Genomic DNA, 26481 nt, shown 5'->3' on the forward strand with positions numbered 1-26481 from the left:
TATCTCGAAGCACGTCGCGTACATACTGAGCAGGTAAACTTACAGGAAGAAGAATGCCACAGATGCCGAAGCACAAGCCTGACCACCGGTAAAGCCTACCCGTGACAGCAAGATCGAGATCATTAGCATGCAAATGCCAAGTCCAGCACATCCCCACATCATTGTCTTGCGACGACCCATGCGATCCAAGGCCAGCGCCGGCAAGATGGATCCAGACATGAACATCATCTGTACACAGCCACCGATGATTTAAGCCATATGAGGCGTCATGCCTACATTCTGCACCAGTGACAGCGCTTAGACCTACTTTCATCTCAATTCTTGCGGGTAACTTCATCCTTCTAATAACTTCACATCGGCAACGGGGCCGCTGGCCGGAAGGCGGACGAGGGGGGAGGTCAAGTTCACGGACGGGAAGAAAAAGGGTAGCGCTAAGCACTTCCTTCTGCCCCAGTGATCTACACGGCACGCCCTCTCGTGCGCAACTAGCGTGGGTTATCCAGAGGTTGGAGCGCTTAATTCTTCTTGTTTAGGTCTTACATTCTGGGGACGCTGCAGCAGAATTATCGTGCGTCGATGGAATTAGCATGCAGTCATCGCATGCTGCTCAAGTGTGATGACGTCCCGGCATTGGAGGAGCCACACTGGAAAGCAAGTGCTGAGACTACTTGGCCCACAACGGTACATTCATGATTGGGTTCGCTTGATGTTTGCAAAACATCGTTGGCTGGCCTTTGTCATGTTTGATGTTGGTGCTAAGATTCTAAACAAAATGGGACTACGCGCGCCAATCCCGATTACATCTCTGTAACGCGACTATGCGGCTTCTGCGTCTTGGGGCTCGGATCTACCTCACGATAGATAGGTACAGCCCGGTAATAAAAGCCTATAATTTGCGAAAAACTGTCATTGGACTTGGCGAGTATCGGATGTGAAAAATAGAAGCCAAGAGACAGCACACTCTATTCTTAGTAAAGAGAGGCGTCCATTGCTGCCCTTTGCTGTGCTAATCGCTTGAGTTAGGTACATGTATTGTAGTCCCACAAGAGTCAATGCAAGACTCTTGACCAAAGGATGTCAGGCCTCTACAACCCTCGATATCTGTAAGTGAAGCGCTTTCAGAATTTGAGCTCGCTTTGTCTCTTCAGGTCCCGGTTGTAAAAGTGGCGGATGACCAGTACAGTCACTGCAGCCGCTGCTCCGAATCCAGCTGTAATGTAATTTCCAGTAACGATGTACGGCTGAAGGTTGGCGGGGAAAGTGAAGATGGGCACCCACGCCGTGAAAATGTAGGCGAACGCATTCATCTGAGAGTGACATGTGACGTTAGCTCTGATTGATATGCTATTGATAGATACAAGTTGAAATTAGTAAGACAAACCATTGCAGACACATATGCCCGCTTTTCGGGGTCGTGTCGGTTCGTCTCGTTCACCCATGTCCATGTGATGCCAGCGCATGTGCTTGCAAGAGCGGTAAGGTCTAGTGAAAGGGAACAGTAAGTAACGTGAAATAGATTTCATGGTGGACGAGGAGAGACTTACAATACAATGCCCATCGAGTCGCTATGTTTGCTGGATGCACAGGCGTGGCCGCTAGTGCAATGGGGAAAATGATTGCCATGACACTGGCAAATAACATACCAGGCCATCGAGCTGCTCCGGGTAAGCTGTCCGAAACCCAAGAGTTTACAAGGGTGGCGAAGATGGAAATGATGTTGATCTAGCCGGACTGTAAGCTACATATGATATGGTTGAGTAGTACCTTAGTTCAAGTGCAGAAAACTCACTCCGAGCGGGATGATGTTGATCTCTGCTACGGAAAAGCGTGGTGGCTTTCCGGCTACGTTGTAGCTTTTGACCCAGAAGATCACTAGAGTAAGTACTGACAGTGAGTGACTGCTCTCTCATGGGGGAATTTATTCCTGCAAAAGCTTACTCGATCCACCAGACTGGCCTAGTTGAGCAAGGAACGTGAAAAACAGCGGGACTTTACTTGTCAGTTCTGACGAAATGTCTTCGTTGGCGGCATGGATCTCTTACAGAGGTAGACGTGCCACGTCGTGTGCCATCGCTTGATATCCTTCCACTTGAATAACCCAGTGTAAGGTCTGACTTCGGTAGGCATCCTAGCGCGGGCGAGCTGAACTTCCTTCTCGGTGAAGATCCTGGGAGAAGAAATCATCCTATTAGTTGCCGTAATGCCGTTGCCCATCTACGGGAATGGTTCGGATATTTCATACCAATTCGCTTTAGCCCGAGAAGGGAGTTGGGGCATGGCAAATGCCGTCCATATCGCACAAGGGAGGGAGATGCATCCGCAAACGCTGACCTTTTGTTAGCATGATTGCATGTAAGTTGCACATTGCCTTGGCTGTGTGTAGGGGGTTCTTTGCACTTACATGTACATCCATCGCCAGCCCGGGAGACTACTCTTTCCGTCTAATCCAGCATAGACAGCGGCCATCAGAAAGCCGGAGAAAAGTGGTCCGACAGAAGTGAAAACTTGGATCAATGTGTTGCGCCGCGCCAGTTCGTGTGGCTTGTAGTAGCTCGAACATACATACATGACGGCTGGGAAGTGTCCTGCTTCAAACAGACCAACGCTAAAGCGGGATTATTGAGTTTACGACGCATACTGATAGCGACAGCTTGGCAATGATGCAACTTACAAGAAGCGGAACACGTAGAGTTGATTGACATCTTTGACCCCGGCAGTCGCGAATGTGAAGACCGTCCAGGCAAACTCAAGGAACGCAATGTAAAGAGGAGCATTGACCTAGGATTTTATCAACAACTATGTACTCTTTTTGAGAGGCTGAGTTGTCAAGACTCACTCGAGTGAGAAGTAGGTTCGACGGTATCTGACCGAAGACGTATGCTGCACTCCAAATAGCGTTGGCGTAGTTGAGTTCCTTTCCGAACAACGAAAGATCCTCTTTCATGCCACTGTCTAGGAGGACATTTAGCAAAGCCCAGGAAGAACACTAGGTTTGAACACTAACTAAATGCATTCGTGATATTGACTTGATCAAGATATCGACACATAACGCCGAGAGCCGATGCTGATATGAGTGTCAAATCGAGCTTGGTCAGAAATCGTGCCTCATCTTTTGGAACATCAAGGGCTATGATAGAACATTGAAGTCAGTAATTGAAACCCTCGATCATTTCTTCATTGCTCCGTATCTCCAGCGACTCACTCGACCAGAAAAATGATCTCCATGTTCTCTTAGAGTCGACGTAGACTGATCTCTCGGTATCTGCATGATAAGGGACTTTGACTTCATCATGAGCCTCGTTTTCGCTTGCGCCGATGATGAAGGCATCTTTGGAGTTCTTTTCGTCCGGAAGCGTCATTTTATTCAAGCGAGAGATGCGACGTGAGATCAATGTGACGTAAAGCATGTATCTGCACTCCCTAAATTTTCGCAACGGGAATCTATGAGTTTATCTACAAGCGCAGTGTCTGTGACTTCTCGTTCAGATCTTGTGGCTCGGAAGTCGGGTTGACTGTCGTCTTCTGCGGGTCCCATGGCGACATCGACAGTCAGGTCAGAGTGCGTCTACTAGTCATGATATGTAACGCCACAGAACCTCCTTCCGCCTCCCAGTTGTCGTGAGGCCAATGAGTAGCCAGGCTTCCAGCGTACCATGTCGATAACTCAGACGCCTCTTTAGGAATTACCGATGTCGGGAACATGGGTTGGATCATTTCTTTTGGCAAAGCACCTACAATTAGCGAGTAAGTGCGAGTCCGTAAACACCAATGATATGGGCGAAAGGCAGGCATACAATGGCGTGCTTGATATCTCGGCAAAACTCCGCGTTTATTAATCGGGAAGTGCATGAGCAGGTATTGAACAAGGCTTAAAGAGGCATTTTCTCCGTTCGTACTGTACCAGAGTAGAACTTTCTCAACCTCAATCGTTCAGAAGTACCATCTTATCTCGTATATTTGAAGGCATATGTTTATCCCCTACTTTACAGTGAGACAATTCAATATGGCTACAATACCCCTATATATACTCATATAAACGCCACAGAATAGGACATTCGACTCTGGATATCTTTGGAAATACAATACTCAGGAAGCTTGCTACCTGAGTCTGTTCATGCTATGGGTTTGTACCGTCTAAAGCCCCTCGTGTATTTGAGTCCTTCCCATGATCGGTCGATTCACCACATGGTAATTATCTGCATATATTCTTGTTTCTTTTCTTGAAATACACGTAATCTCGTAAAGGCTTGACTGAACCACCGTAGGCGGAATACCACCGCTAATTGTCATCCTGATTTCTTTGTTCCCATACACAACAGTCGGGGACTGGGTGGTTGGACATTGGGGCAGTGGTCAACGCTCCTCGCCGGTCTCACAAGACTTCATCTGATATAGTACTTACCCAGTAACAATTAGCGAATCAGATTGAGCTCCTAGCAAAGCACCTTATACGATACCGAACACGAGCTTCCGGTGCTACGCGGAACAAGGTACTCGGTGTTGGAAAACTTAAGCTTTTTGATTTCAACGCGGGGTCGACATGAACTTTACCCCCTCCCGATGGCTTGAGAATGGTCGCAATTCTACGCACGTCTGGTCATAGTCGCCAAAATGGGGCCCGTTTGAAAAGTTGCCAAGTGATTGTTGAGGGTGCGTGTTTCTCACTTCTATTCACCTGTCCAGCCGTAGCTCTTTGCCCTTTTGAACCTTTTCACAACTGGTTGACATTCGCATTCGAACCATCATGGAAAAAATCAGCTTATCGATGGCCTGGCAAGCCTTAGGGGCAGGCTGTTTAGTGTCTACCCTCTACTTTTTTTACTCCTTGTACAGCGCTCGTAGCTTCTTCAGATCGCTTCAGCGTCGAGGCCTACCAATGCCCCCTCACGACCCAATCTGGGGCCATCTCAAACTTATCGGAATTATTCTGAAAGATTTACCACCTGACATCATGCCATCGGCAGCACTAGCCCATGAAATCCGCCTGCGTTACCCACATCTCGACCAGGCGTTCTACTTGGACCAGTGGCCCTTTTTCAAGCCCATGTTGGTCGTTCTGTCACCAGATGGAGCTCGACAGGTGACCCAAGGCCAATCTCTCCCGAAAGAACCAGGTCAGCGTGAGTTCCTGAAACCGCTGACAGGTGGCTACGACCTGGACACCATGGAAGGCGAGGAATGGAAATTCTGGCATAATATCTTCAGCCCCGGCTTTCGAGTCGCGAACATCACGGCGTTGGTGCCGAGCTTGGTCGAAATAGCTGGGAATTTCTGTGATCGCCTGCGCCAATGTGCAGAGAAGAATGAAGTAGCTTCTTTGAGCCCGATGGCCCTCGATCTTACCATGGACTTTTCGAGCAAGGCTATCATGGGCCACGACATGCATTGTCAAACAGGCTACAACGACTTTGCCGCCGCGATGGCTTCGCAGCTCAGCTGGCTGCATTATCGCGGCACTTCGCCGCTAAGAGACATTAACTTCATCAGGCCCTTGGTACAATGCTACAATACTTGGCGGATGAACTCGTACATCAACAAAGTATTACAGGAGAACTCAGAAGCTGCCAAAACCAGACAAGCAAATTCCATCTCAATACTGGATACCGCCAATTCACCACAAGACCAAGGCCACCTGCGGATACTTCCCGATGTTATTCGGTCACAAATCAAGTTCATGATGCTTGCAGGGTATGACACAACCGGTTCATCGATCGTGTTCATGACCAACCTATTGTCACAGCACCCAGAAGTACTGGCACGCGTTCGAGCTGAGCACGATGACGTCTTCGGCCCTGACTTGGGGGCAACAGCAGGCCTGATAGCCTCTCAGCCGAAGCTGCTCAACCAGCTCCCGTACACAACTGCCGTCATCAAAGAGTCTTTGCGTATCTACCCTCCCGGAGCAACTCAAAGACTGGGTAATCGAGATTTCAATGTATTCATTGAGGCCTCCTCTGATGCTGCAAAGACTCATCCGGGCGAGAAATCTGTAGCAGCTTTGGAGCCCCTGCCGACAGAAAAGTGCAACGTCTATGTCAGCCACTACGCAATCCATCATAACCCACGGTACTGGTTTCGCCCAAGCGAGTTCCTCCCAGACCGTTGGTTGGTGAAGGGTAAAGATGACCCTCTGCAACCTCCTGCCAATGGTTGGCGTCCCTTCGAGAGAGGACCCAGGAGTTGCATAGGGCAAGAGATGGCTTTGGCTGAGATCAAGATGTTGTGTGCTCTGACTACGAGAGAATTCGATTTCAAACCTGCATATGAAGAGACCGGGCGGGCAGAGAAGTATCATGGGGATCCTGTGTATCTGGTGAGCCGCGGGGGGGCAGCCAATCCGAGTGGCTTCTTTCCTTGTCGAGTGAGCTTTGCCAAGAAAACATAACGTAAGGTCTTGCAACACGAAATGGCTCAATTCTATGGGCTCTTTGATTGATCTACACTTCAATTTGGAGGGGACGGGGGGCGTCGTAGAAGTTGTCAGATTTACCTAGGGCTCTGTTCCCACTATGTACAGTAATTACGACAGGGCACTTAAATTGAATTGAAAAGCTCTACTACAGGGCGTTTGATTTTCGGGCTGTCTATGTGCGAGGATGGAAAGAGCTTCTCGGCAAGATGAATTCATTTCCCCTACGTCTAGCTCAAGATAGCTAATTTACGTTCATCACTTGGTGTCGACTTAGTATTCCGCAGTCTTGTTACTCTTCTCCCAAGGATTTTGCAGCCGTGTCTTTCTGACATCGCCACGCTGCCAAGAAACGAAGTCATGGTATCCAAAATGTTTGGGGTAGTCCAAGGGCTTGAGCCTGGCGGATGGCCCGAGGAATCTCCCGACAACGGTATTGTTGAGGGCCTTTCCAGCAGCTCCCTTGGCTGTGTCGGCCTTTTCCTTGAACCATTGTCCCCAAGTCTGCTTCTCTTCAGGCTGCATAGCTTTGATTTTGGCCCTCTTTAGTTCCTCATGCTTTTGGCGCAAAACCAGCTTGTGGTTGATGTCGATGAAGAGACGTTCCCACATCCCGATGCGCTCCTCGTGCAAAATCCTCGCACCCTCCTTTGCGTTATCTCGGGTCCAAATCCAGTGGTTTTCGGCTTGTTCCAGAAGGCAGAGGTCGGCTTCGAACGGCACTTGGTGGACAACAAGAGTGTGTCCCTTGTGGGATTCAAGGTCCATTGTATGGCCGCCGTGAACGGATGAGACGGTACCCGTGAGTGTTTCGTAGGTCGATGCAATAGGAGTCTTGGGGTATGGGTCATCGATCTTGAGGGGCTCTGTACTCTTCTCGAGTTTGAATCCATTTTGCATCAAGGCTGCGCATTCCCATACGCCAGCATCATCGAGACCTTTGCCGTCGTAAAGGTATCGGATTCGTACGGAGGGATGAATGAGCTGATTAGGGTTCACAAGCCTGTTTTTCCCATCGTCGGTCTTGTATAAGCCCGGAGTACGCGTGCCCAAGACAGTGTTATCACCCTTTAACTTTTGCCATGGGTACCAAATCGCGTTGTATGCCTCGTCAGGGATCGACGTGGCCTTCCCGGGATTGGAAATCTTTCCCAAGGCCCATGGTCGGGGTTCGACACCAGGAGCGAGGGTGTAGAAAAGCCGCTTCATCTCGGGCGTGCTGAACTCAACACCGATAGAGGTAAGTTGGTCCGCCATCCCTATTTTATGTTGTTAGCTGACTTCCGCGATGGTGTTTTTTAATCATTCGGCGCCGGGAGGTCTTACAGGCAAGTGCAATAGTGGCGATTTGTTGGTCCTCGAAACCTCCACCAACGTTACTGTGGCTACCGGGAAACCAGACCTGTCGAAGCTGCGTGTGTGTATTGTTATCCTTGCCCCACAATGTCGGTTTGAATGCGGTGCGCCATTCGTCCAGTGCGAGGGCATGGAAGGCATAGTCCACTTTGGGATTGACGTCGAGACTTGCAAATCGAAGCTGATTGTGTCAGTCGTGCTTTTCACATTGAATAGGTCAATAGGTTTGGCCACTTGTGAAAGCGTGAACTCACCTCCTCGGCGCTACGGCCGATGCGGACCTTCTCCCAGGGCATTTTTGGCCAGCCTAGACTTCCAACAGTATCCCATACAGCTGTGTTAAGGGCAATCAGACTGGGTTGTTATTCTTTGTGGGGCTGAGGATTCAAAGACTTACCAACTGCTCTAACATTGACGTCCGTGGGGACCGGGAAGAGGCCCAACTGGCCATCTCGGACTTGCGTCTCCCACTTGGTGAGAACCATGCCGTGCTGTGAAAGTAATGGTCAATGCATTGAATCCCAGACCAAAGTGACAGCTTTCGTCTTACCTCTTCAAGTCTGTCTCTGTATTTCTCAGCCATCTTGCGGAGATCCATCGGCCCGTAACCCTTCCTGTTCTCACGATATGTGGTCATTGTCTCGAAGAACTTTCTTTTATCCTCGTTCAACTCCTCCTCTAGAGCAGCACTCTCACGTTCCTCGACCTTGTCGTCCTCGGATGCCTTTTGCTTCTTACGGCGCATGAAATTGGTAAGTGTAAAGCCTACCAAATGATCGTCTTTGTCAAAGCTTCCCGGATATTTCCAGTTGGGGAAGGTCTGGTAGTCATGGAAGATTGCCCCGAATTGTGATAGGCCGACACGATTCAAAAGCCCAAGATTGCAAATCAATCCGGAGACCGATCGCGCGGTAAAGGCTCCGCGGGAGAATCCGACAATGAAAATCTCATCTCCTGGGTTGTAATTATCGCAAACGAATCGGTAAACATCAGCGATGTCCTAAGCGACCGCACTGAAGCGTTAGCGACACCCGTTGTTCTACCACGGATATTCCAAATAGAGACTGACCTGAACTATGCCTTTCCCGAAAACTCCACCGAGAGTCTGGGCAACTTTTGATTCCTCGGTTCCGGCTCCTCGGTGGTAGTAGACGACCTGCGGCATACCCGTACAGCACTTGCGGGCAATGGCAGACGACAGGCGGGCCACGTTAGTAGGAATGCCTCCCCTTTTGTTTCTATGGAGTATAGTAGTAAGCGACAGAAGGGTAGTGAGATACGTGGAAGACTGACGAGTTGTTCCATGTACCGTCACAGCAGACGATGATGCGCTTGGTGTTGGTAGTTTTCTCTGTTCTGTGGGCGCAGTCTGCAAAGTCGGACTGTGATCGTGATTGTGATTCAGGCGGCTGGATCTGGGAGATGAACGGCTGACCTTCACTAGTAGCTGACGCCATGATTAAGGGCAGAGTTTCTCTCGAGACAAGTGATGGGAATGATCTGGACAGGTCAAGAAGCTCGATGGATGGTCCCCTGCCACTTGTTATAAGTATTCTGCCATCTCTTAAAATCATAATTACACAGCTGTCTGCTTTGAGACAAGCTTCGGAGCTGCTCATGCCGCCGTCTGGGCTGTCTGGGAGTTTCGACTGCACACGCCAGCAATGATCTACCATGGCTCTCTATCTGTCTCAGAGAAATGGGGTTAGGATCATACGGAATGGCATAGTTCACCACCTGTTGGTCTTCGGTCTTCGGCCTCCCCTGGAAGTTTCTATTCAATGGAAAGCGTTCCATGATTATTTGGGATTAAATAGTCTCAATTGATTTCAAGGTTGAGATCAGACTCAGGTAGATGAGAGAATTCAACTCCGCACTAAGTCGTTGAATACGGCCGCCGTGAAGCCTAGTCCACCTCGCCCAACTTTTCAATAGCAATAAGGGCCAAATCTGTTAGGCTGTGAGACGAAGAGGCAGTCTTTCACATGCTAAGAAGCTTTCTTCGTAATGTCAAACGATACGCGGGGATCTGAGACTTGTACATTTTTAAAGTTAGCTCTAAGCGCGTTTGTCCATACCAGCGAGCCTTGCCGTAACCATTCGGATATGAGCAGCGGGCTTTCAGCGACGGCAGGGACAAGTGCCTAGCACATTGAATGTCTGCTCCATAATGAGTAGGGCCTCTGAAAGTTGTGTCTGCTTTGGGAAATCATCAGCAATGGTGTTGAGAGACACTCCTCGCCCTAGCTGGAAGTAGTGGTTTTGAGAATGACGTGAATATGAGACACTCGGAAATGATGTTCAGTGAGCCGGAAACGTGTTGGGATTACAACGATCGAGATTGAGGGGGACATTCATTCCAAGAATCCGTCAGCATGAACCACGGTTCCCCATATAGATGTGCCACAAAGCTGAGCCGAGGAAGTCTGGAGGCGGCCTCTCCTCGGACGGCACACCCACCACGCTAATTGCCGTGTCGGGACGCAGCGGAGCGGCCCGCGCTCCGGGGCCGAGACGGCTGTGAGTGGTTGAAAGCAACCCGGGCGCGGAGCGGAGGTGTTCATTCTCCATGCCTTCACTACCTACTAAATAATCAAAATGACGAACCGGGTGAATGGTATTGAACACCGCGTACTAGTAGTGATGAATCCCAATGATCACACATCAAGACAGGAATGACAAAGATTCTGTAATAAGGTACATGGTAGGAGTCAAATATTTAATCTTCCACAAGCCGCTCAGATTCATCTTAGTGAACCTGGCTGTATGCCTACCTCAGCTAAATACTGGAGCAACAGTCTCGTCATTACTTCTTTAGGAATTCGTCACAAGGAAACAAAATGCTCAGGCACCACAGCGGTAGAATTTTGACAGTTATGTATATTCGACAGGCTTAATATGTGCAGAAGTGAATTTTCATAACCCATAAGCAGGCCCTTTGGCCTTTTCATAACCACATCCCTTTAATCCCAACGAAGTCCTCTAACCCAGCATTTAGGAGGTACCGGAGCAGCCAACGAAGTTGTTGCCGCTGGCGCCAGTGTGGGTGATCTGGCCAGCCTGGCCGCAAGAAGCGTTGATGACGACACGGTCGGCACCGGGGGAGCCTAGGTAAAGAGTCAGTAAACAGTTTGAAGCAGTGTATCACCACTTGAGCGATGCTTGCGCCACTCGAACATGTCGCACGTGACGATGGGGGACAACTCACCTCCAGTGTAGACGCCGCTGGTCTTGATGGGGAACTCGTACCACGGGCCGGTGACGTCAAAGTCGAAGCCCTCGTAGTTGTTGTAGCGGTGGGGGTAGGTGGAGCTGCCGGCGACGGTGCCGGCCTTGACGTGGGTGCAGGCGGCGCTGGAGGCGGCGTTGACCTGGGCGGTGGAGTAGGTGGTGCTGCCGCAGGTGGTTGAGCGCTTCTGGATCTCGGCGGGGGCGGCGGAGACGGCCAGGGCGAAGAGTGAGACGAGGACGACGGAGAACTGCATCTTGGCGGTTGTAGTTGGTGTTGTTGGGAAAGGGATGGGAGACGAAGACTGGATGACTGGGCCTGAGGAGCTTCTCTCAAGCCTAATTCATCGTGGGAAACCTCATCGTCTTTATACACGGATGCTGTCTGTAAATAAAAGGCCAAACTGACTTTCCAATTATTGTGAGGACCCCGACTCCAGTGTGATGCTACAGTACGGCAAGCAACAGCCAAGCGAAAGCACAAAGTCCCCAAGTCTCCCAGGGTAGCGGTGTCAGCGCGTCCGCGACTCCGCCGTGTCCACTTGTCGATCCCCGGTCCTGAATGTGGAAGGTGTTTTTAGGGATCTTATCGCGCATGGCCAGGAACGCCGACGTGGTTGGCTGGAAAATAAAGAGGTCATAACGCATGGGAAACCTGTCCGGCCCGCCTTGGTTCAACTCGAGCTTTGAGAGGTTCCCACTCAGCTTCGTTAGTGTAACCGTAGGGTTCCTTTTGCTAAGACTTGCGCGCTTGCTGACACGTAAAGGACTAACAAATCAAGTCGTGCCCAGTGCTTTCATGGCACCCGTTGAGTGGTGTTGCGGACATGGATGTCGTGCGCTAGTCAGGCGCATCTACCGACGGCATTGCGACCCCAATCCGGGGCCAAGCACCAACTGTGTAATGTCAACAAGAAGACAAAAAGCGTTCCTAAGCCGGGTGAGGAAGTCTTTCCCGTGTCTCCCGTCCCACACGGCGTTCGAAATCCCCGCATTTGAGTCTGAAGTTGCGCCCTTCTCAGTCCCTGATTCCCTGTGGTTTCCCGCCATTGCCTATTATTCCCCCCTGGCGGCCAGCTCCGGTCCACCATTCTCTTAACCAGCTGTCAAAATAGGCTTAACCTCGAAGTGGGTTTTGAAACGTTCGGGCTGTCCCTATCATTCTGCCACGGGGGTTTGTCTGCGCTCTGGTGGGCTGCAATCTGTCGGGGGAAGAGGCAAAAGCAAAGCCGCCTTTCAGCTTAAGCGCTTGCTGCGAAGCTTACAGGTTGCCTCGTTACCTACCTTCTCCATGAGGTTACAGCTCAGCCGTGGCGCGTTCGTCCCATCGCCGGGAGATCAGCGTAGGTAATCATTCAGTGGGTGGAGAAGTCATCAACGCGAATCCGGTGTGGTTTCTTGTGATTGTATTTACCATTTGTTCCCATCACCTACAGCAGTTCCAGGTGGGAGCTTGTAGTCTACTTTAGGTATTCAGAGCACAAGCCAGTAAACAATCCGGCCGCGAGCCAAATTGATTGCACCACATCAATAGAGTTGAGAGTTTCCTAGCTGTCGAAGCTCCATCTTCATTTCTCGCAACCGGTTTCCAAGCGAACTTGCTTAACCTTAATCAAGCTTCAGTGGGGGAGAAGCGCTCCTTGAAAACAGGGATCAAGTGCCGCTCACCCGATGCCGGACAATCTGATTCGAGGCATATCTCTTTACCTGATTATTTGTGGTCTTTAGCTGTTGTCGGAGACGCCCGGACCTGCTTGCACCTTCTCCTTGGGTTCTTGGCTTTTCATGTTGCCAGGCTCGCATGTGATGCTGTGCGGCCACGGGTCGTTGTGCCCGCATCGGCGTTGGTGCTCAATCAGGCAAGACATTTCAACGTCGGATGCTTCGCTTAGGAATTGGTTGCCAGCGAATTGCGATATCACGAATTTCTTCGTCGGCGTCGGCCGATGTATACTATCTTCCAACGTGTTATCGCGAAGGCATGGGTTCGTCCAAGGACTAGAGACGGAAGCGATGGTATCAAGATAATAAGATTGATGGAAACCATGGATACCAGATAAGCCAAAGTCCAAAGACATCTGCCGCAAGGAGCAAAACAAGGAGTCAGCTCCATGGAAATGCCGTGGCATGTTTATATGACATTGGTTCGAACAAAATACCGATCAATCGTTTGAAGATGAGAAGAAAAAGTACTAGCTTGTGTATCCTGCGTTGTAATAGTAAAGATGCTGCGACTGCATACCTACACTAAGCCGATCGAAAGGCCTTGCTCCAGTCCTGTGCCGAAAGCCATTCGTCCATTTTGACCGCTTCAATCTGGCTTTCCAGACCTCCGGGTAATGTCAGAAACTCTTTCCATCCTTCAACTTTCTCTCCAAAGAGACCATATTCTGCGAGCCAAACCCAGCTCTCAGGAGCCTCACGACCTAGCGGCGATTCGGCCGCCATTTCATCGACATTTCTTTGCACAAAAACAAAGTCCCGACCCGTTTCCCTACGTAGAAACTCGACGCATTCTCCGAGCGACTTCATCTCGTCGTAAGCCGCCAAGATTGTACCCGCTGGCACATCAAGAATCAGAGCCTTGACAAAGTTTCCGGTACTGGACGGGGCATCGATGAACGGTATAAGATTGTCGTCACTCACGGGCCCCTCGAACTCGGTTTTTCCTGTCAATGGATTGAAGTTGGGTCCGAAATATGAGTCGGATAAGATGTTGGAGTTGTAAAATCCAACCAAAATCTGTGAAGTCTTAACCCAGAGTGTGGGATGGTTTTGTTGAATGTACTGGACAACGTTGGCTTTGCCGTCAAAGTGGTGAACATGCTTCAGCTTTCCTTGACTGAGTTGGGAGACAGGTGGGAGACTGCTAAAGATGAAGCGCTCTAGGGTCGATATGCCGGCTGCCGCTGTTGCGATATTTCTGCCCCAAGTCTCCTCTAGGTCCTGAGTAGCAATTGCGAGATCAATTCCTTCGCTTTGGACCCTGTGTCTGACTTCTTCGGTCTTAATGGCGCTCCAGAAGTCTGTCACTGCGAAAATTGCCGTTGCGTCTTCGAAAGCTGACTTGAGCTCCGAGACGGAGCCGAGAGAGGCAGAGACCATTTCCGCTCCAACGTTTGATAATTTGACCGCGGACTCAGAAGATGGGTTTCGAGCTACACCTCGTACGTGCCAATAGCTGGACAAAGTCGTGTCGTTCAGGAATGCTCGAACTACGGAGCCTCCCTGGTTGCCCGTGGCGCCCAGGACGACCAAGATTTTCTTCTCGTGTGAACTCATACTGGATTGTGGCGTGGCATTTCAAGTATGCAAGAAGGATAGCGTGATACAGATATGGATTGGAAAGCATCTGGGGGAAGATACCAATTCATATATCTTTATATAAATACGAAAGATTTGAGGCTATGTCGTTCCTAAACAGAATATTTCAGTCATGAATGATGGATAACGTTACCGCTGGATAGGGGGATTCGGGCAGGGTTTGTCAGCTTGATTTGTTATGATCTTGCCGTGGCATGTTTCGCCGACTAAAATCCTAAGGTAGAGCGATGAGTACAAAGATGGATGAACAGGAAGACCGATTTTGGGCTAATTATCACGGAAATGTGGATACTCAAGGAGGGATTGCTAGCCGACTCCGCTCCGCGATAACGCCGGTAAGATGCTCCACCAGAATGGTCCGGCTCCGGGGAGTTGGACGGAAGAAAGGCGATTACCTCATCTTTCGCCCTTCGCTCCTTCTTGGTTCATCAGGTACCTACCTAGGTATGGTGTGCAGTAGAGGTACGTAGATTGAGGAGGGTCATTAATCCGTCCCGAGCCTCTGTCGGACCGTGAAGGTGGTCTGTGCAGCAGCTCAAGACGTACCTTTGCAGTTCCGGTGTCAATTGGCCGCTCATTTAGCGTACGCAGCAGCAGGAGCTTTGGACGCGAATTCCAGGGCGTCCGGGCTCCGCAAAACGCGTTTTCTTGTGATTCAATCAACCCCAATTTGTGCCCACCTGTGTAGCTTGTCGCCTTTTTTTGTGTATTCAGCTTTAGGTTCCCCAGCTTCACTATCACCAACCACATCACGGCGCATCAATCGCAACGCCTTATTTATCGACGAGAGCTCCAGCAACAACCCGATTAACGTCGCATTCCCATACCAACCCTCCTCTTCGACCGTGGACCTGGTCTAAATGACCCTGGGGGCCATTCGCGATGCGCGTCATTAAGCCTACGTGGCTGAGCCATTCCGGCGAGCAAAAGGACTTCGAGGTGTACAGCTGTCACGTATCCTCCGATGGGAAACGACTCGCGACCGCAGGAGGTGATGGCCATGTCAGAGTGTGGTCAACCGAGGCCATCTATGGCGATGCGAATGGTGACGCAGAAGGCAAGCCGAGACAGCTCTGCCACATGAGCCATCACCTCGGCACTATTCACTCTGTTCGCTTCTCCCCAAATGGTCGATATCTCGCATCAGGTGCCGATGACAAGCTTATTTGCGTCTACCATCTTGACAAGAACCCTCCAGTCGCTTCATTTGGTAATGCGCTCCTGCCGAAACCCACTGCACTATGCCCTCGACGTGACGGATGCTAATGCAAGATTACAGGACTTGGCGCCGAACCCCCACCGGTCGAGAACTGGAAGACGTATAAGCGACTCGTCGGACACGAGAACGATGTTCAGGACCTTGCCTGGTCATACGATTCCTCCATACTGGTGTCGGTTGGCTTGGACTCCAAGATTGTGGTCTGGTCGGGACATAGCTTCGAGAAGCTCAAGACCATAACCGTCCACTCAAGTCACGTAAAAGGCATCACGTTCGACCCTGCAAACAAATTTTTCGCGACCGCCAGCGACGACCGAACAATCAAGATCTTTCGTTTTACGCCACCTGCACCGAATGCGACGCAACATGATATGGTTAATAACTTCGTGCTGGAGCAAACAATCAGCGGGCCCTTTAAGAGTTCACCGTTGACCACATACTTCCGGCGATGCTCCTGGTCTCCTGATGGAAATCACATTGCCGCTCCAAACGCCGTCAATGGTCCTGTCAGCTCAGTCGCGATAATTGAGCGAACACGATGGGACAGTGAGATCAACCTAATCGGCCACGAAGGGCCGACCGAGGTCTGCATGTTCTCGCCACGCCTGTTTCATACGGAGAACCCGGCGGAGCAACCAGACAACAATGCCTTGGTCACTGTTATAGCGTCAGCAGGCCAAGACAAGACTCTGAGTATCTGGAATACGAACACATCACGGCCTGTAGTCATTCTTCAGGATGTAGCTAGTAAATCCATTTCTGACTTGGCTTGGTCACCCGACGGAACTACCATTTTCGCCGCCAGCTTGGACGGCACACTCCTCGGAATCTCGTTCGATCACGGGGAGCTCGGCTGGGTTGCGGATGCTGGCGAAAATGACAAGGCTCTTCAGAAGTACGGCGCGTCAAGGAAAGGCATGGGTATTGCAGAGGACATAGAGGGTCTGAACCTGGAGAATCAAAGTAAAGCTGGTGAGTCTCGAGCTGCAGAGTCAAGGATGGGCGCCTTGATGGGTGACCCGGGTTCCTCCAAAGGAGCAACGCCTGCGACCAACGGCACCAAACCGGTTGGCAATGGGACAGCCACGGGCACATCAACGCCGAGGCCCACGAACGGCAATGTCGAGCCAGAGAAAGAGAGAGAGAAGCCTGCAGAAGAGAATGGCGACAAGTCGGGGGAGAGAGTCAAGGAGTTGAAGTCCCGGGTGACGGTTGGCAAGGACGGTAGGAAACGTGTTGCGCCTCTCCTTGTATCCTCATCCGGCACCGGCCAATCGTCTCTCCCTCAAACCCAGTTAGTGGGCTCAACATCGACATCGAAGGCTGCGCAGAACGATACACCTCAGACCATTCTAGATCTCGAAAGACCATTTGAGGGTCTTCCCAAAGGCGGTGTTGCTGCCATGCTGCTCGGGAATAAGCGCAAGACCCCAATCATCGAGGGCGAAGAAGAAGAGGATCCCGCCTCAAAGCGACAGGCAACAGGGCCAACGCCTGTGGTACTGAACGGCGTCGATGGCGTCGAGCCAGCTTCAGTCGTGCCGGCTGCTTACGGCGTTGTACCCACACCCGAGTATCTCAGGCCTGCGGTGTTGAACCCATCGATTGCCTTTGCGCAAATTCGGCTGGCTGTACCCAAAGTCAGATCTCAGATTGTGAGGCCGCTCGAACGAGGTGTCTTGCTCCCAGAAAGCAGCACGGATGACGCCTCCAAGGTGCCCGAAAACATCATCCTTGAAGCCCGAAACCCTGCTCAAATCAGGGATCCCTCATTCATTTCTGCTACTAAGCGTGGGACGCTTCTTTGGCAGGACTACCTGCCGAGAGCAGTCATTCTTGTCACTGGCAACAAGAACTTCTGGGCAGTGGCATGCGAAGATGGCAGTATCTACACCTGGACACCCGCTGGACGAAGATTGATGAACCCGATCATTATGGAATCCCAACCAGTCATCCTTGAGTGCCGCAATAATTATCTGCTTTGCATCAACGCTGTCGGCTTGTGCCACGTCTGGGATCTGCAAAGACAAGCAGCCCTGCATCCCCCAGTGTCATTAGGCCCAGTTCTCGAACTCGCGACAACATCGCTTAATCTCAATACAACGACACCAGGTCCCGGCATCACATCGGCTCAACTGAATTCGGCTGGCCACATTGTGGTGACACTGACCAACGGAGACGGCTACTGCTACACTCGGGACATGTTCACATGGCAGCGGGTCAGCGAAGCCTGGTGGGCTGTTGGCTCTCAGTACTGGAACAGCAACGACTCATCGATTGGCGCTCTGCAGTCGACTGCCGTTGGACCCGTCACACCCGCGAAGCCCAAGGACGACAGTACGGCCAACGTTTCCGCCGGCATCATTCCCTACCTCGAAAGGCACACGACGAATGAGTTCCTGCTCAAGGGTCGCGCCTACACCTTGCAGCGCATTGTCAAAATGCTGTTGACCAAAGACGGCTTTGAGGGCTTTGAATCAACGGTGAGTATTGCTCACCTTGAGAACCGCATTGCGGCCGCTTTACACCTGGACGCAAGGGACGAGTTCCGCCTCTACTTGTTCATGTATGCAAAGCGTCTTGGTGCCGAGGGTCATCGAGGCAAGGTTGAAGAGCTCCTTAACAGCTTGCTTGGCGGTATCTTGAGAGACAAAGACGAGAAGCCGAGCGAGGGCGGCCGGGGTTGGTTTAGCCAGGAGGTTGAGATTTGTGGCTGGGACCGCAAGGAGCTCCTGAAGGGCGTTGTCATGATTCTCGGTAAGTTGATTAGCTGATTCACTTTTCATGAGGTAGACACGCTAACAATCACTCAGGTAAATTCAGGGAACTACAACGACTGACCATTCAGTACGCTCGTGTCCTCGATCTCAACCTCGAGAGTGACGGTGCAATGGAGATTGAGGCATGAGCGCTCGGCTGAAGGATGGAAAGTCTGTTCTAATAACGAAGATGCACCGTTTGTATAGTATACCTACCAAGTAACCCTACTGGTAGTTGGCATGATGAGAACCAAAAGGGCCGCAGGTTTCGGGAGTCGGCGTACCTATTGGGTGTTTATGAATGGCGTGGGCACGGCGAGCCAGGCATCGTTTTTTTGATGCTGGCTTTACTTTGGGATGGGACGGACGTGGTCAAGATACAGTTCTAGTTGAGCTCAAGCTCGTGAATGTCATTCCATATTACTTGCTCGCGTGCTTGCAAAGCTTCACCTACTTATCCCGGCCAAGTTCCTCTATCTAAGGTTTTGTTCGTTGTCCAGTATCTCAGAAAACATTTTCAGGCCCCGCAAGTTAGAATCTACCTGACGTAGCTCTTCCACACGAACACTAGAAGGTCACCTCCTCTGTCAAATCTCGAACCCTCTTCATTGCGGTCCGCAACCCATCCACATCCTCGGCACCAACAGCCACGTCAGCCAGACTGTAGCCCGTGTCCGGATCATCATACCAGCTAAGCACGCACATCCTCCCTGTCTCAAATTCATTCTGGAAGGACTCGATGAAGTCGTCGCGGGACTTCTTGTAGCTGATGGAGAAGGAAGATGCGCTCCAAAGGCCGCGGGTGGTGAAGTGAGTTCGTAGGAGGGGGAGGCACATTGAGCCTGACGTTCTGACGTTGAGGTCGACGATGTGGAAGTTGGAGAAGTCGGGGCCACCATTCACTGAATTAGAGATGGTGGAAGAAGCACCGTTCTCCACACCGTTCGTCTTAGAGTACACTGCCGTCGACGATGTTGTTTCCAGGACATCAGCTCCAGCTGGTCCGATGTACCCATATCCTCTCAGCCAGGTCGCAACCCTTTTAACTAACAGCCCAAATTTCTTCTCCAGTTGCTCTTGACGGCGGTAGTTGATGGTACTCCCGATCCACGCGTTATCGCCATCCGTCATCTGCTCCGATACAGCCAGGAAAACCGGCTCACTGCCATCATCTGTGACGAAGAAAGTCAAGCCATAGTTTTCCAAGGGATCCTCGATCACATCAGAGACAATCAGAGGTCCAGGCTGGAGATGAGCGTTGGACTCCGTCACCGAAGAAAGCAACTTGCGAAGAACGCCATTCCTGAAGTCCTGCACCAGCTTTTGACGCTTGTCCTCGGTGTTGATAATGTACGTCCCCGCACCGCCCAAGGTCTGCTGGTTCTTGAGGACAAACGGCAGGGGGTGAGATTCGAGATCCGCGTAAATCTTGTCGCTTTGCTCCTTCAACCATCTGCCCCGGCTTCATGTACAGGATTTCGGGATGATAAACTCTGCTGCATCACCGCTGCTGCATGAAGCACAGCATGCCCACGCATCACCAGCCAACCCATCGACCTCGAGAATGTTTGCTCTCGGGGTAGGAAGGCCTGATCGTGCGAGCCCAGCCTTGGAATTGAGGAACCAGTGTGTCTCGGGCGGGAAGATGAGGTTGTTGTATGATTCCAGCCCGTCGAGAACAATTTACAGGCGATCAGATCGATGCCGGCTTCTTTGATGGGGATTTCGGAGGGCCCGGGGCAGAAGATGAGATCTGGACGTTGGGTCTTGGACAGGACGGAGAGTGTCTTTTCTGTCTCGCGTATATCGTGCAAATTTCGCTTCTTCGAGTTCATGGTGTGGAAGAGAACGACGGCTGTGTTGCCGCTGATGAAGGCGTCTCGTTGCGGGATCAGCGAGAGGTATTTCACAGCCAGTGCGCGCTGCTGCTGTCTTCCGCCATCATCACCTGGCAGTCTGCTGCTGGATGGATCTTGTGGAACTGCGTTGAAGGGGCTGTCTTGGTAAAGGTATTTTGCGTTGCGTGGAACGTTGGGGTTGAGTTCTGAGCCGGAGTTGATGAGACATAAGACTTGGGCGATGCGCTTGTCTGCATTTTGGGGGTTTGCGCGGCGATAGAGGTCTGTGAGAGTTGTGTCTAGGGTGATTGATGGTAGTTCTATCATTGTTGATATGTTTGCTTCTCCTGAGAAGTATGATTTTGCACGTGAGATGAAGTGTTCTTCCAAGGGTCCAATTTACTCGAGTGAGTTGCCCTTTGTTTTTGAATTGCCAAGGGGAAAGCTTGAGATCTTGACTACTTTAGAAATGTCATTGAAGAGCAAGAACCCGCGACTGGAAAAAGACTCAGGCCATCGCTACATGCGACTTATAACTTTCGGGCCATCGTGGCTGTGGTACGTTTGACATGTTTTGAGACATCCGAGAGATATTGGTCACTCAATGCACATCTTCCGGGCTCGTGAGAGGTTGTGCGCCGAGGCTGTGGCGCCATCTCCCACCTCTCTGAAGGGAGGAAAAGAGACAAGATGTCACGAACACAGGGATTATGCATGGCTATTGATGTCGTCATCTCCATCCACGTTCGCAGTGCGTCAGTTTGGGGTTCACTTTGACCGGATTGCCCAGTGATCTACTCTGTAGGCGGGTCTCATGTGAGACCTTTGACGTCGCTGTCCGGTAAATAAGATAGCTGTAAATTCTGAGGCAGCAGGCAGCCTCACGACTTAACTAACGAATCTCTGACCTCGAGAAGACCACGGTGGATGACCTATTTGAGGTAAAAGGTGCGTTGTCGTGAGGTGCCGCCTCGACCTTTGCGGCCTGCCTGGGCGGTTCTTGGTAGACTTGACCGATTGCAACCACCAAGGAGAATTGTATCTCGCATTATCCACTCCAGAAATGTGGTATTTTGAAAATTCTAGATTCTAAACCACGGCATTTTGTTTACGTCGCGGCATATTGCAGGTCTCCGTTCTGGCATGAAATCCTACATTGAAGTTGGTCTTCTAGCATGAAAAAGAAGAAACAAGGGCAGACTTTGGCAATGTTCAGGCCAACGAACCAAAAACCGTAGAATTTCCTTGGAATAAAACAAGCGAGAACGATTCTTCCAATGCCTCAATGGACATTTATTGACGTGATAGCGGCATTGTTCGTGGCGAAGATGGCAAAATCCTTGTCGCCAGTGACCGTGTCTCCGGTCATTGCTATTCCAGCGTTTTATCATGCGGCTTGTCGGAGGAACATATAACATACGAGATGTAGGAAGCTGATTTCTTTTCCAACTATCCTAATCATCTTTGGAACATCTCTCCTTCACCATCCAGCTTGAAAAGCGATTATACTTTTTTGACAACTACGCGAAACCTGGGCTCTCCGACATCATTCCGCGATGTCCAACGTCTTTCCCCACTTTCCACGCCTCCCAGGCGAGATTAGAGACTTAGTTTGGAAGAACGCCGTTCGGCCTCACGGCTATCGAGGCGTCCACTACTTCTCAGTGGCAGAAATTTCCATTGTCCCCTTGTTTACGGAGACCGAGATATTCAAACAAAATACCCTTGTTGAAAGAGCCAGCAAGGGTCAAAAGCAGGTATTAGCTGCGCCACTCTCAACCGGAGACATGAATACGCCTTCTTGAACTGCTGGAGACCATTCATCGTAAGCTATTGACGGAGGCCTTTGGACCGCCTGCAGAGAGTCCCGCGCAGCTATGCACCGTAGGTGTAATCCCACCCGAGGAGCTCCTCAGAGGTAAATTTAGTTCCCGTCAAACAACTTGCCACTTTCGAAATCAGCGACGGCAAGAGCGACCAGTGGTTTTCTGTTTTCTCTGAATCCGACTTGTTTGTCTTGCAGTCCATTTGTTGCATCCCAGACTTCATACGGTTGGGTCAAGAGTTGCCATTTCTCTCAAAGGAGGATGACCTCGTAGGAGTCAGACACGTCGCAATTGGATTCGAATCCACATGGACCGTAGAGGAACTCCTCCGGTATGAAAGGATCACAGCTTGGAGTGATCCCCACTAACTTACCAGATGCCGCTTCAGACAGCAACTGTCATTCATGGAGCTCTCGGAGAACCGTTTCGATGAGTATGACTCGTTGGTGCATGCCTCAAGGAGTCTGAGTGGATGTAGAAATTCAAAGCTGTGGCTCATTGACAGCCGCTTGCGCCGAAAGCAATCGGTGAGTATGCAAAACCGTACGATGCGTATCCTGGGAGGCTGATTGTATTCCTACTATGGCCAACAGGTTTCTGAGGAGAACGGATGCAAGTTCTGGGCGATGCCACACTACGCCTCCCGGTATTTCCTTGGAGACGATATGGACGACAACATTGCCGCGGAAGTTTCGCGCTTTGTTGTGGCGCTGGCTATTGTGGCAAGACACCAAGACGCGGTGCGGAGGAACGTCCCTGAAGATGATAGATATTCCGATGGGCTTAGAAACGCAGTGAGAGAGTGAGAACATAGTGGTATGTTGTGTCGGGAATGTGTCCTGTCCAACATGGGACTTAACCCCGTGAAAGAGGCGGTCCTAGGCAACCACATGTGCTTATGAAGTACACGTACAGTAAACCATGAACTGCGTTAAGGGACACCTAGCAGAGGAGGCTCAGTCAAGGCTCTGAGAGAATTGCAAAAGGTCTAAGATAGCAAGCAGTGTATTGTCTAGTTGGTAGACATAATACTCTAATCCCGGTACACATGGTGAGATCTCATGATTAGGCGCTAAGCTGGCGTCCCCATTGGTGCCTGCGACAATTTGAACTGCGTTATCAATCCGTATACCAACAGATCACCTCACCGTACTACGCTAGACCGAGTATGATTATAGAAGTCTCCAGCATATCAATTGACAGGAGATAAAGCCGATGTGATCAGAATCGCAGTGGGAGACCAAGCCCAGCCGCAGCGGGGGTACTGCGATATGGGAGGTTGCGGTTCTAAAGCCATAGCAACTATAAATGATTGCGCGTGGAGAAACACATGTACAGGGATAAGGAAACAGGTAACAAAGCCTGTGTTTTGGGAACTCCAAAGAACAACGGCCTTAGAGATACCATCGGCTACACAAGGTCGACTACCTCGTCTTTGGTATGACATCCTCTCGCATAAACTCAGATGTTTCATCTCAATTGAACGGCTGGAAAAGATGAAGTTCTGGTGGTAGCTGTCCTCCTTGGTTTTCAAAGTCGTCCACCGCATGACTTGCGACACCCGATTATCCGATTCGCCCATCGCTAGTCTGAACCCGAGTAATTTTTCAGTATCGGGCTTCTGTTCTAATGAGTCTTAGTGAATTTCTGCCCAACTAAATTTCAACATTCAATCCGGAGATGAAATACGATTGACTCAAGTCGGCGGATCGTGATGTTCCATATTATGACATTGACGTTTCCTTTCGAATGAAGGTCCAAACGCTGATGATTTTAGTGTACCTATGTTAGGTGGAGGAAACGCATCCCTAACGTGGAAAAGCTAGCCGATTTCTCAGGATAGCTCCGTCTCGCGATCAACAGATCATTTGCCCTGAATCTATCTTCCCCAATATGCTCCAACCATTTCGCGTGTAATACGAACGGCTAGCGAAGATTGCAGCGGTATTTAATCATTTAAGCTTTGTAAACCTTGCGTGGTTCAAGCGGCCTAATTGTATTGGTGGACTATTCGTTGGTCCGAGTCCCAGTTTACAGAGGTTCGGAGCCGAATAAGTCGCTTTCGTATAACCCTGTTCTAACTTCCAGTTACACCAAGGCCACTTGGTAGAGCTTTGGGCCTTTGGCTTGTGTTGTACTGAATCATGTGTACCCGAATACGCGGACTACTCCGTGATTTTAGGGTGTACGAGATGGCCGATAGCATCGAGGTCAGCCAATCAAGCTGTTGATCATCGTTCGCGAAGTTTATCCTGCCGACAACCGTTCACCGGTGGGATGCTTCGCTGTAGTGGGCTTCTACGGACAGGTGAGCAAATCAGGGACTCAGTCGCGTTGAACATCGACCCGCCGGTACAAGTCATGTACAACATGTGAGGCATAGCATGTTCTTGGATACTATCGATAGAAATTACCATGGCCGGGCAGTGGCCTTGAAGTCATCGTCTGCGAGTATTTGAGTCAACAATTTGACCTAACATCTCTGATTTCCAAGCCAGCAACTCTTTGTCCTTTAGACTATTAAAGCTTCTCACCATACACCAGTCAGAAATCAGCCCTTCACCTACCTGAAAATTCACACCAAAGACTCACAAAAAGAGACCCATAAGGCACCAAGACGACAATGATGAAGTTCCAAACCATCCTCTTTCTCGCAGCCAGCGCTTTCGCCGCACCTACACCGGAAGCAGTTGCTGAGCCTGCGCCTGCCGATATTGGCGCTATAACCAAGGCCCAGCGTCTCTTGTGTTCCGGTCTCTGGACTGGAAACGACCTGAGCTTCGGAGACCTCAAGTGGGCCATGGAGAACCGCAGAGACGAGCTGCAGCTCAAGGCCGGATGGTGGAATGAGGTCAACACCGCCTGCAGATCGACAGATGGCAGGGACATTGCGCAGAATGGTATCTGGATCACTTACAACCACGCACGAAGCAGCCAGGCGAAGACGACTCTGAAGTTCAATGGTGCAGTCGTCTGTTCGCCGCAGAGCAGCTGGAGACTCAAGTGCGACAAGGCATGAAGTCGGCGAATATCCACGAGGGAAGAGATGGTTGGTGGAGAGTGCTCTGAAAGCTCTCAAATAATATTCCTAGCGATGCCTTTACAACAACGAGGCAGCATCTGAACAATTACAGTCATTGATGAGGCACTTTTGCTCGTGAAGATATCTGCCAGGGGCCGTGAATCCTCCTAGTAGACCCACCGTGTCTCTCATTCGTGGGTCGTCTGTACCCTTGTCGAGAGCGATAAAGTTCACAACTCGGAAATAGCGGGCGTTCTGAGAATGGTTGACTTTATCAACAGGTGTTATTCAGACGGACTCTCCGGCATTATATGGTACTCTGGCCGAAAAAGGGTTCGTTTTCATATTTGCGGCGTCTATTTAAGGGGTCAGCTAGCTTTCAGCTGTTATCTCTTCCATATCACAGCCGCAGTGACCTCGTCAACGCCCACCCTCCCCAACACCCCAGCCATAGTGCTGAGTCTTCCACAGTAACTTGGCCGCCTACAATAGAACAAGGCCTATGAATTTCTCAGCATAATTGCTGCAGGAAAACTTGACGAGGTCTGACTGGCTTGCCGTGCATTTAGCCAGTTTGCACCGGTGAAAACAGGGCGCCATCTTCTCGGATTGTCAATTTCATCTACTGCGTAAAGGTTTGTAGCCCAAAGGTGTCCAGAGACTTCTGACAAATATGAAAACGATATATACTAAGACACCCGCGATTGTTGAGGTGTTATGTCTTGAAGACTGTGCTTTCATTCTGCTTCACCGGCTCCAGTCAAGAACGCGATGATCGCCGTCTAGCAGTTAACTCTTGGCGCATGGAACGCGCCAGAGATTGGGAATCCAAGAAATGATGCCCATCACGAATGCTGATCTTATTTTCTTGGGAAATAAGGGGCTCGGAGAATGTTGTCTGTGAAGGTTGCTCCGCTGTGTTAAGTCAAAATGTTTCACTCAAGCTGTCGGGTCTGGGAGCTGAATGCAGTCGGGGTCTCAGGTGAATCTACTGGAACCTGACCATTGGTACCGAAGACTCCACATCTAACAGCCAACGACAGTTTACCAGCCGAACCGTAATTGGGCGAGAAACGGGAGTGTCTCTGCCTTAGGTAGTAAGTCTTCTGCGGGGAGACGCCTGCAACTCCGGCAGTGATTCTCAAAGTCGAGATGAACTCCACGCGGGGAAAGATGTGACCGCTTTCGGCCATATGGCTCGGTAGATTTGTCTCCATTCTAAGCGAGGAGTTTTATGAGTTACCGTGACAGAAACAATGGCCATTCCATTTGAGGTAACCTGTGCCCTGCGCGCGGGATATGTCTCGAAATCACCTCCTTCGCTAGTTTAGGTCGTCACGCAGAAGCCAATCGGACACATCTACACTCTTCGGCCGACGCGGGAGGGCTGTCTGTGGCTGGCTCAGCTACGACAGCTAGGGATGCAAGCATGAGGACCCTGGCGTTTACCGACATCGTCTAGTTTCTCTCAACAAGCACATCAGGTCTCGGGCACCCTGC

General features: G+C 50.6%; 9 protein-coding genes across 9 annotated transcripts; 4 read left to right on the plus strand and 5 right to left on the minus strand.

The window, feature by feature from the left end:
* Positions 1 to 803: 803 nt before the first annotated feature.
* On the minus strand, positions 804 to 3428 carry BDZ83DRAFT_628237 (major facilitator superfamily transporter). The gene is made up of 12 exons (XM_060508682.1): positions 3203 to 3428; positions 3005 to 3127; positions 2837 to 2952; positions 2672 to 2778; positions 2402 to 2605; positions 2243 to 2326; positions 2043 to 2167; positions 1939 to 1989; positions 1790 to 1872; positions 1545 to 1722; positions 1382 to 1482; positions 804 to 1307 (listed from the first exon to the last, which is right to left on the minus strand). Exons 1-12 carry the CDS (start codon positions 3405 to 3407, stop codon positions 1119 to 1121), a joined length of 1566 nt encoding a protein of 521 aa, XP_060362754.1. The 5' UTR covers positions 3408 to 3428; the 3' UTR covers positions 804 to 1118.
* A 1337-nt stretch (positions 3429 to 4765) lies between these two features.
* On the plus strand, positions 4766 to 6531 carry BDZ83DRAFT_703487 (cytochrome P450; the record flags this gene model as incomplete). The annotated part of the gene is made up of 1 exon (XM_060511478.1): positions 4766 to 6531. The coding sequence occupies one exon, from the start codon at positions 4766 to 4768 to the stop codon at positions 6383 to 6385; it is 1620 nt and encodes a 539-aa protein (XP_060362755.1). The 3' UTR covers positions 6386 to 6531.
* Positions 6532 to 6595: 64 nt separating this feature from the next.
* BDZ83DRAFT_742488 (uncharacterized protein) lies at positions 6596 to 9254 on the minus strand. Its single transcript, XM_060513115.1, has 7 exons — positions 9059 to 9254; positions 8835 to 9003; positions 8316 to 8765; positions 8163 to 8256; positions 8020 to 8099; positions 7736 to 7946; positions 6596 to 7668 (listed from the first exon to the last, which is right to left on the minus strand). The coding sequence occupies exons 1-7, from the start codon at positions 9220 to 9222 to the stop codon at positions 6683 to 6685; spliced, it is 2154 nt and encodes a 717-aa protein (XP_060362756.1). The 5' UTR covers positions 9223 to 9254; the 3' UTR covers positions 6596 to 6682.
* A 1505-nt stretch (positions 9255 to 10759) lies between these two features.
* Positions 10760 to 11250, minus strand: BDZ83DRAFT_653665 (ribonuclease; the record flags this gene model as incomplete). Its single annotated transcript, XM_060510633.1, has 2 exons — positions 10760 to 10872; positions 10974 to 11250. The coding sequence occupies 2 exons, from the start codon at positions 11248 to 11250 to the stop codon at positions 10760 to 10762; spliced, it is 390 nt and encodes a 129-aa protein (XP_060362757.1).
* Positions 11251 to 13185: 1935 nt separating this feature from the next.
* BDZ83DRAFT_628248 (NmrA-like family protein) lies at positions 13186 to 14678 on the minus strand. Its single transcript, XM_060508683.1, has one exon. It carries the CDS (start codon positions 14273 to 14275, stop codon positions 13241 to 13243), a length of 1035 nt encoding a protein of 344 aa, XP_060362758.1. The 5' UTR covers positions 14276 to 14678; the 3' UTR covers positions 13186 to 13240.
* A 221-nt stretch (positions 14679 to 14899) lies between these two features.
* On the plus strand, positions 14900 to 18912 carry BDZ83DRAFT_628249 (WD domain-containing protein). The gene is made up of 3 exons (XM_060508684.1): positions 14900 to 15527; positions 15597 to 18293; positions 18350 to 18912. The coding sequence occupies exons 1-3, from the start codon at positions 15200 to 15202 to the stop codon at positions 18442 to 18444; spliced, it is 3120 nt and encodes a 1039-aa protein (XP_060362759.1). The 5' UTR covers positions 14900 to 15199; the 3' UTR covers positions 18445 to 18912.
* On the minus strand, positions 18863 to 20460 carry BDZ83DRAFT_783034 (solid-state culture-specific ATP-grasp domain-containing protein; the record flags this gene model as incomplete). Its single annotated transcript, XM_060515574.1, has 2 exons — positions 18863 to 19757; positions 19853 to 20460. The coding sequence occupies 2 exons, from the start codon at positions 20458 to 20460 to the stop codon at positions 18863 to 18865; spliced, it is 1503 nt and encodes a 500-aa protein (XP_060362760.1).
* Positions 20461 to 21689: 1229 nt separating this feature from the next.
* BDZ83DRAFT_653669 (uncharacterized protein) lies at positions 21690 to 22765 on the plus strand (the record flags this gene model as incomplete). Its single annotated transcript, XM_060510634.1, is given in 5 exon segments — positions 21690 to 21890; positions 21964 to 22051; positions 22062 to 22290; positions 22348 to 22486; positions 22553 to 22765. The coding sequence occupies 5 exon segments, from the start codon at positions 21690 to 21692 to the stop codon at positions 22763 to 22765; spliced, it is 870 nt and encodes a 289-aa protein (XP_060362761.1).
* A 1750-nt stretch (positions 22766 to 24515) lies between these two features.
* On the plus strand, positions 24516 to 25092 carry BDZ83DRAFT_783039 (uncharacterized protein). The gene has a single exon (XM_060515575.1). The coding sequence runs from the start codon at positions 24583 to 24585 to the stop codon at positions 24976 to 24978; it is 396 nt and encodes a 131-aa protein (XP_060362762.1). The 5' UTR covers positions 24516 to 24582; the 3' UTR covers positions 24979 to 25092.
* The last annotated feature ends 1389 nt before the right edge of the window (positions 25093 to 26481 follow it).

Source organism: Colletotrichum acutatum (assembly GCF_030867785.1).
Source record: "Colletotrichum acutatum strain CBS 112980 chromosome Unknown BDZ83scaffold_75, whole genome shotgun sequence".
Taxonomy (NCBI): Eukaryota; Fungi; Ascomycota; class Sordariomycetes; order Glomerellales; family Glomerellaceae; genus Colletotrichum; species Colletotrichum acutatum.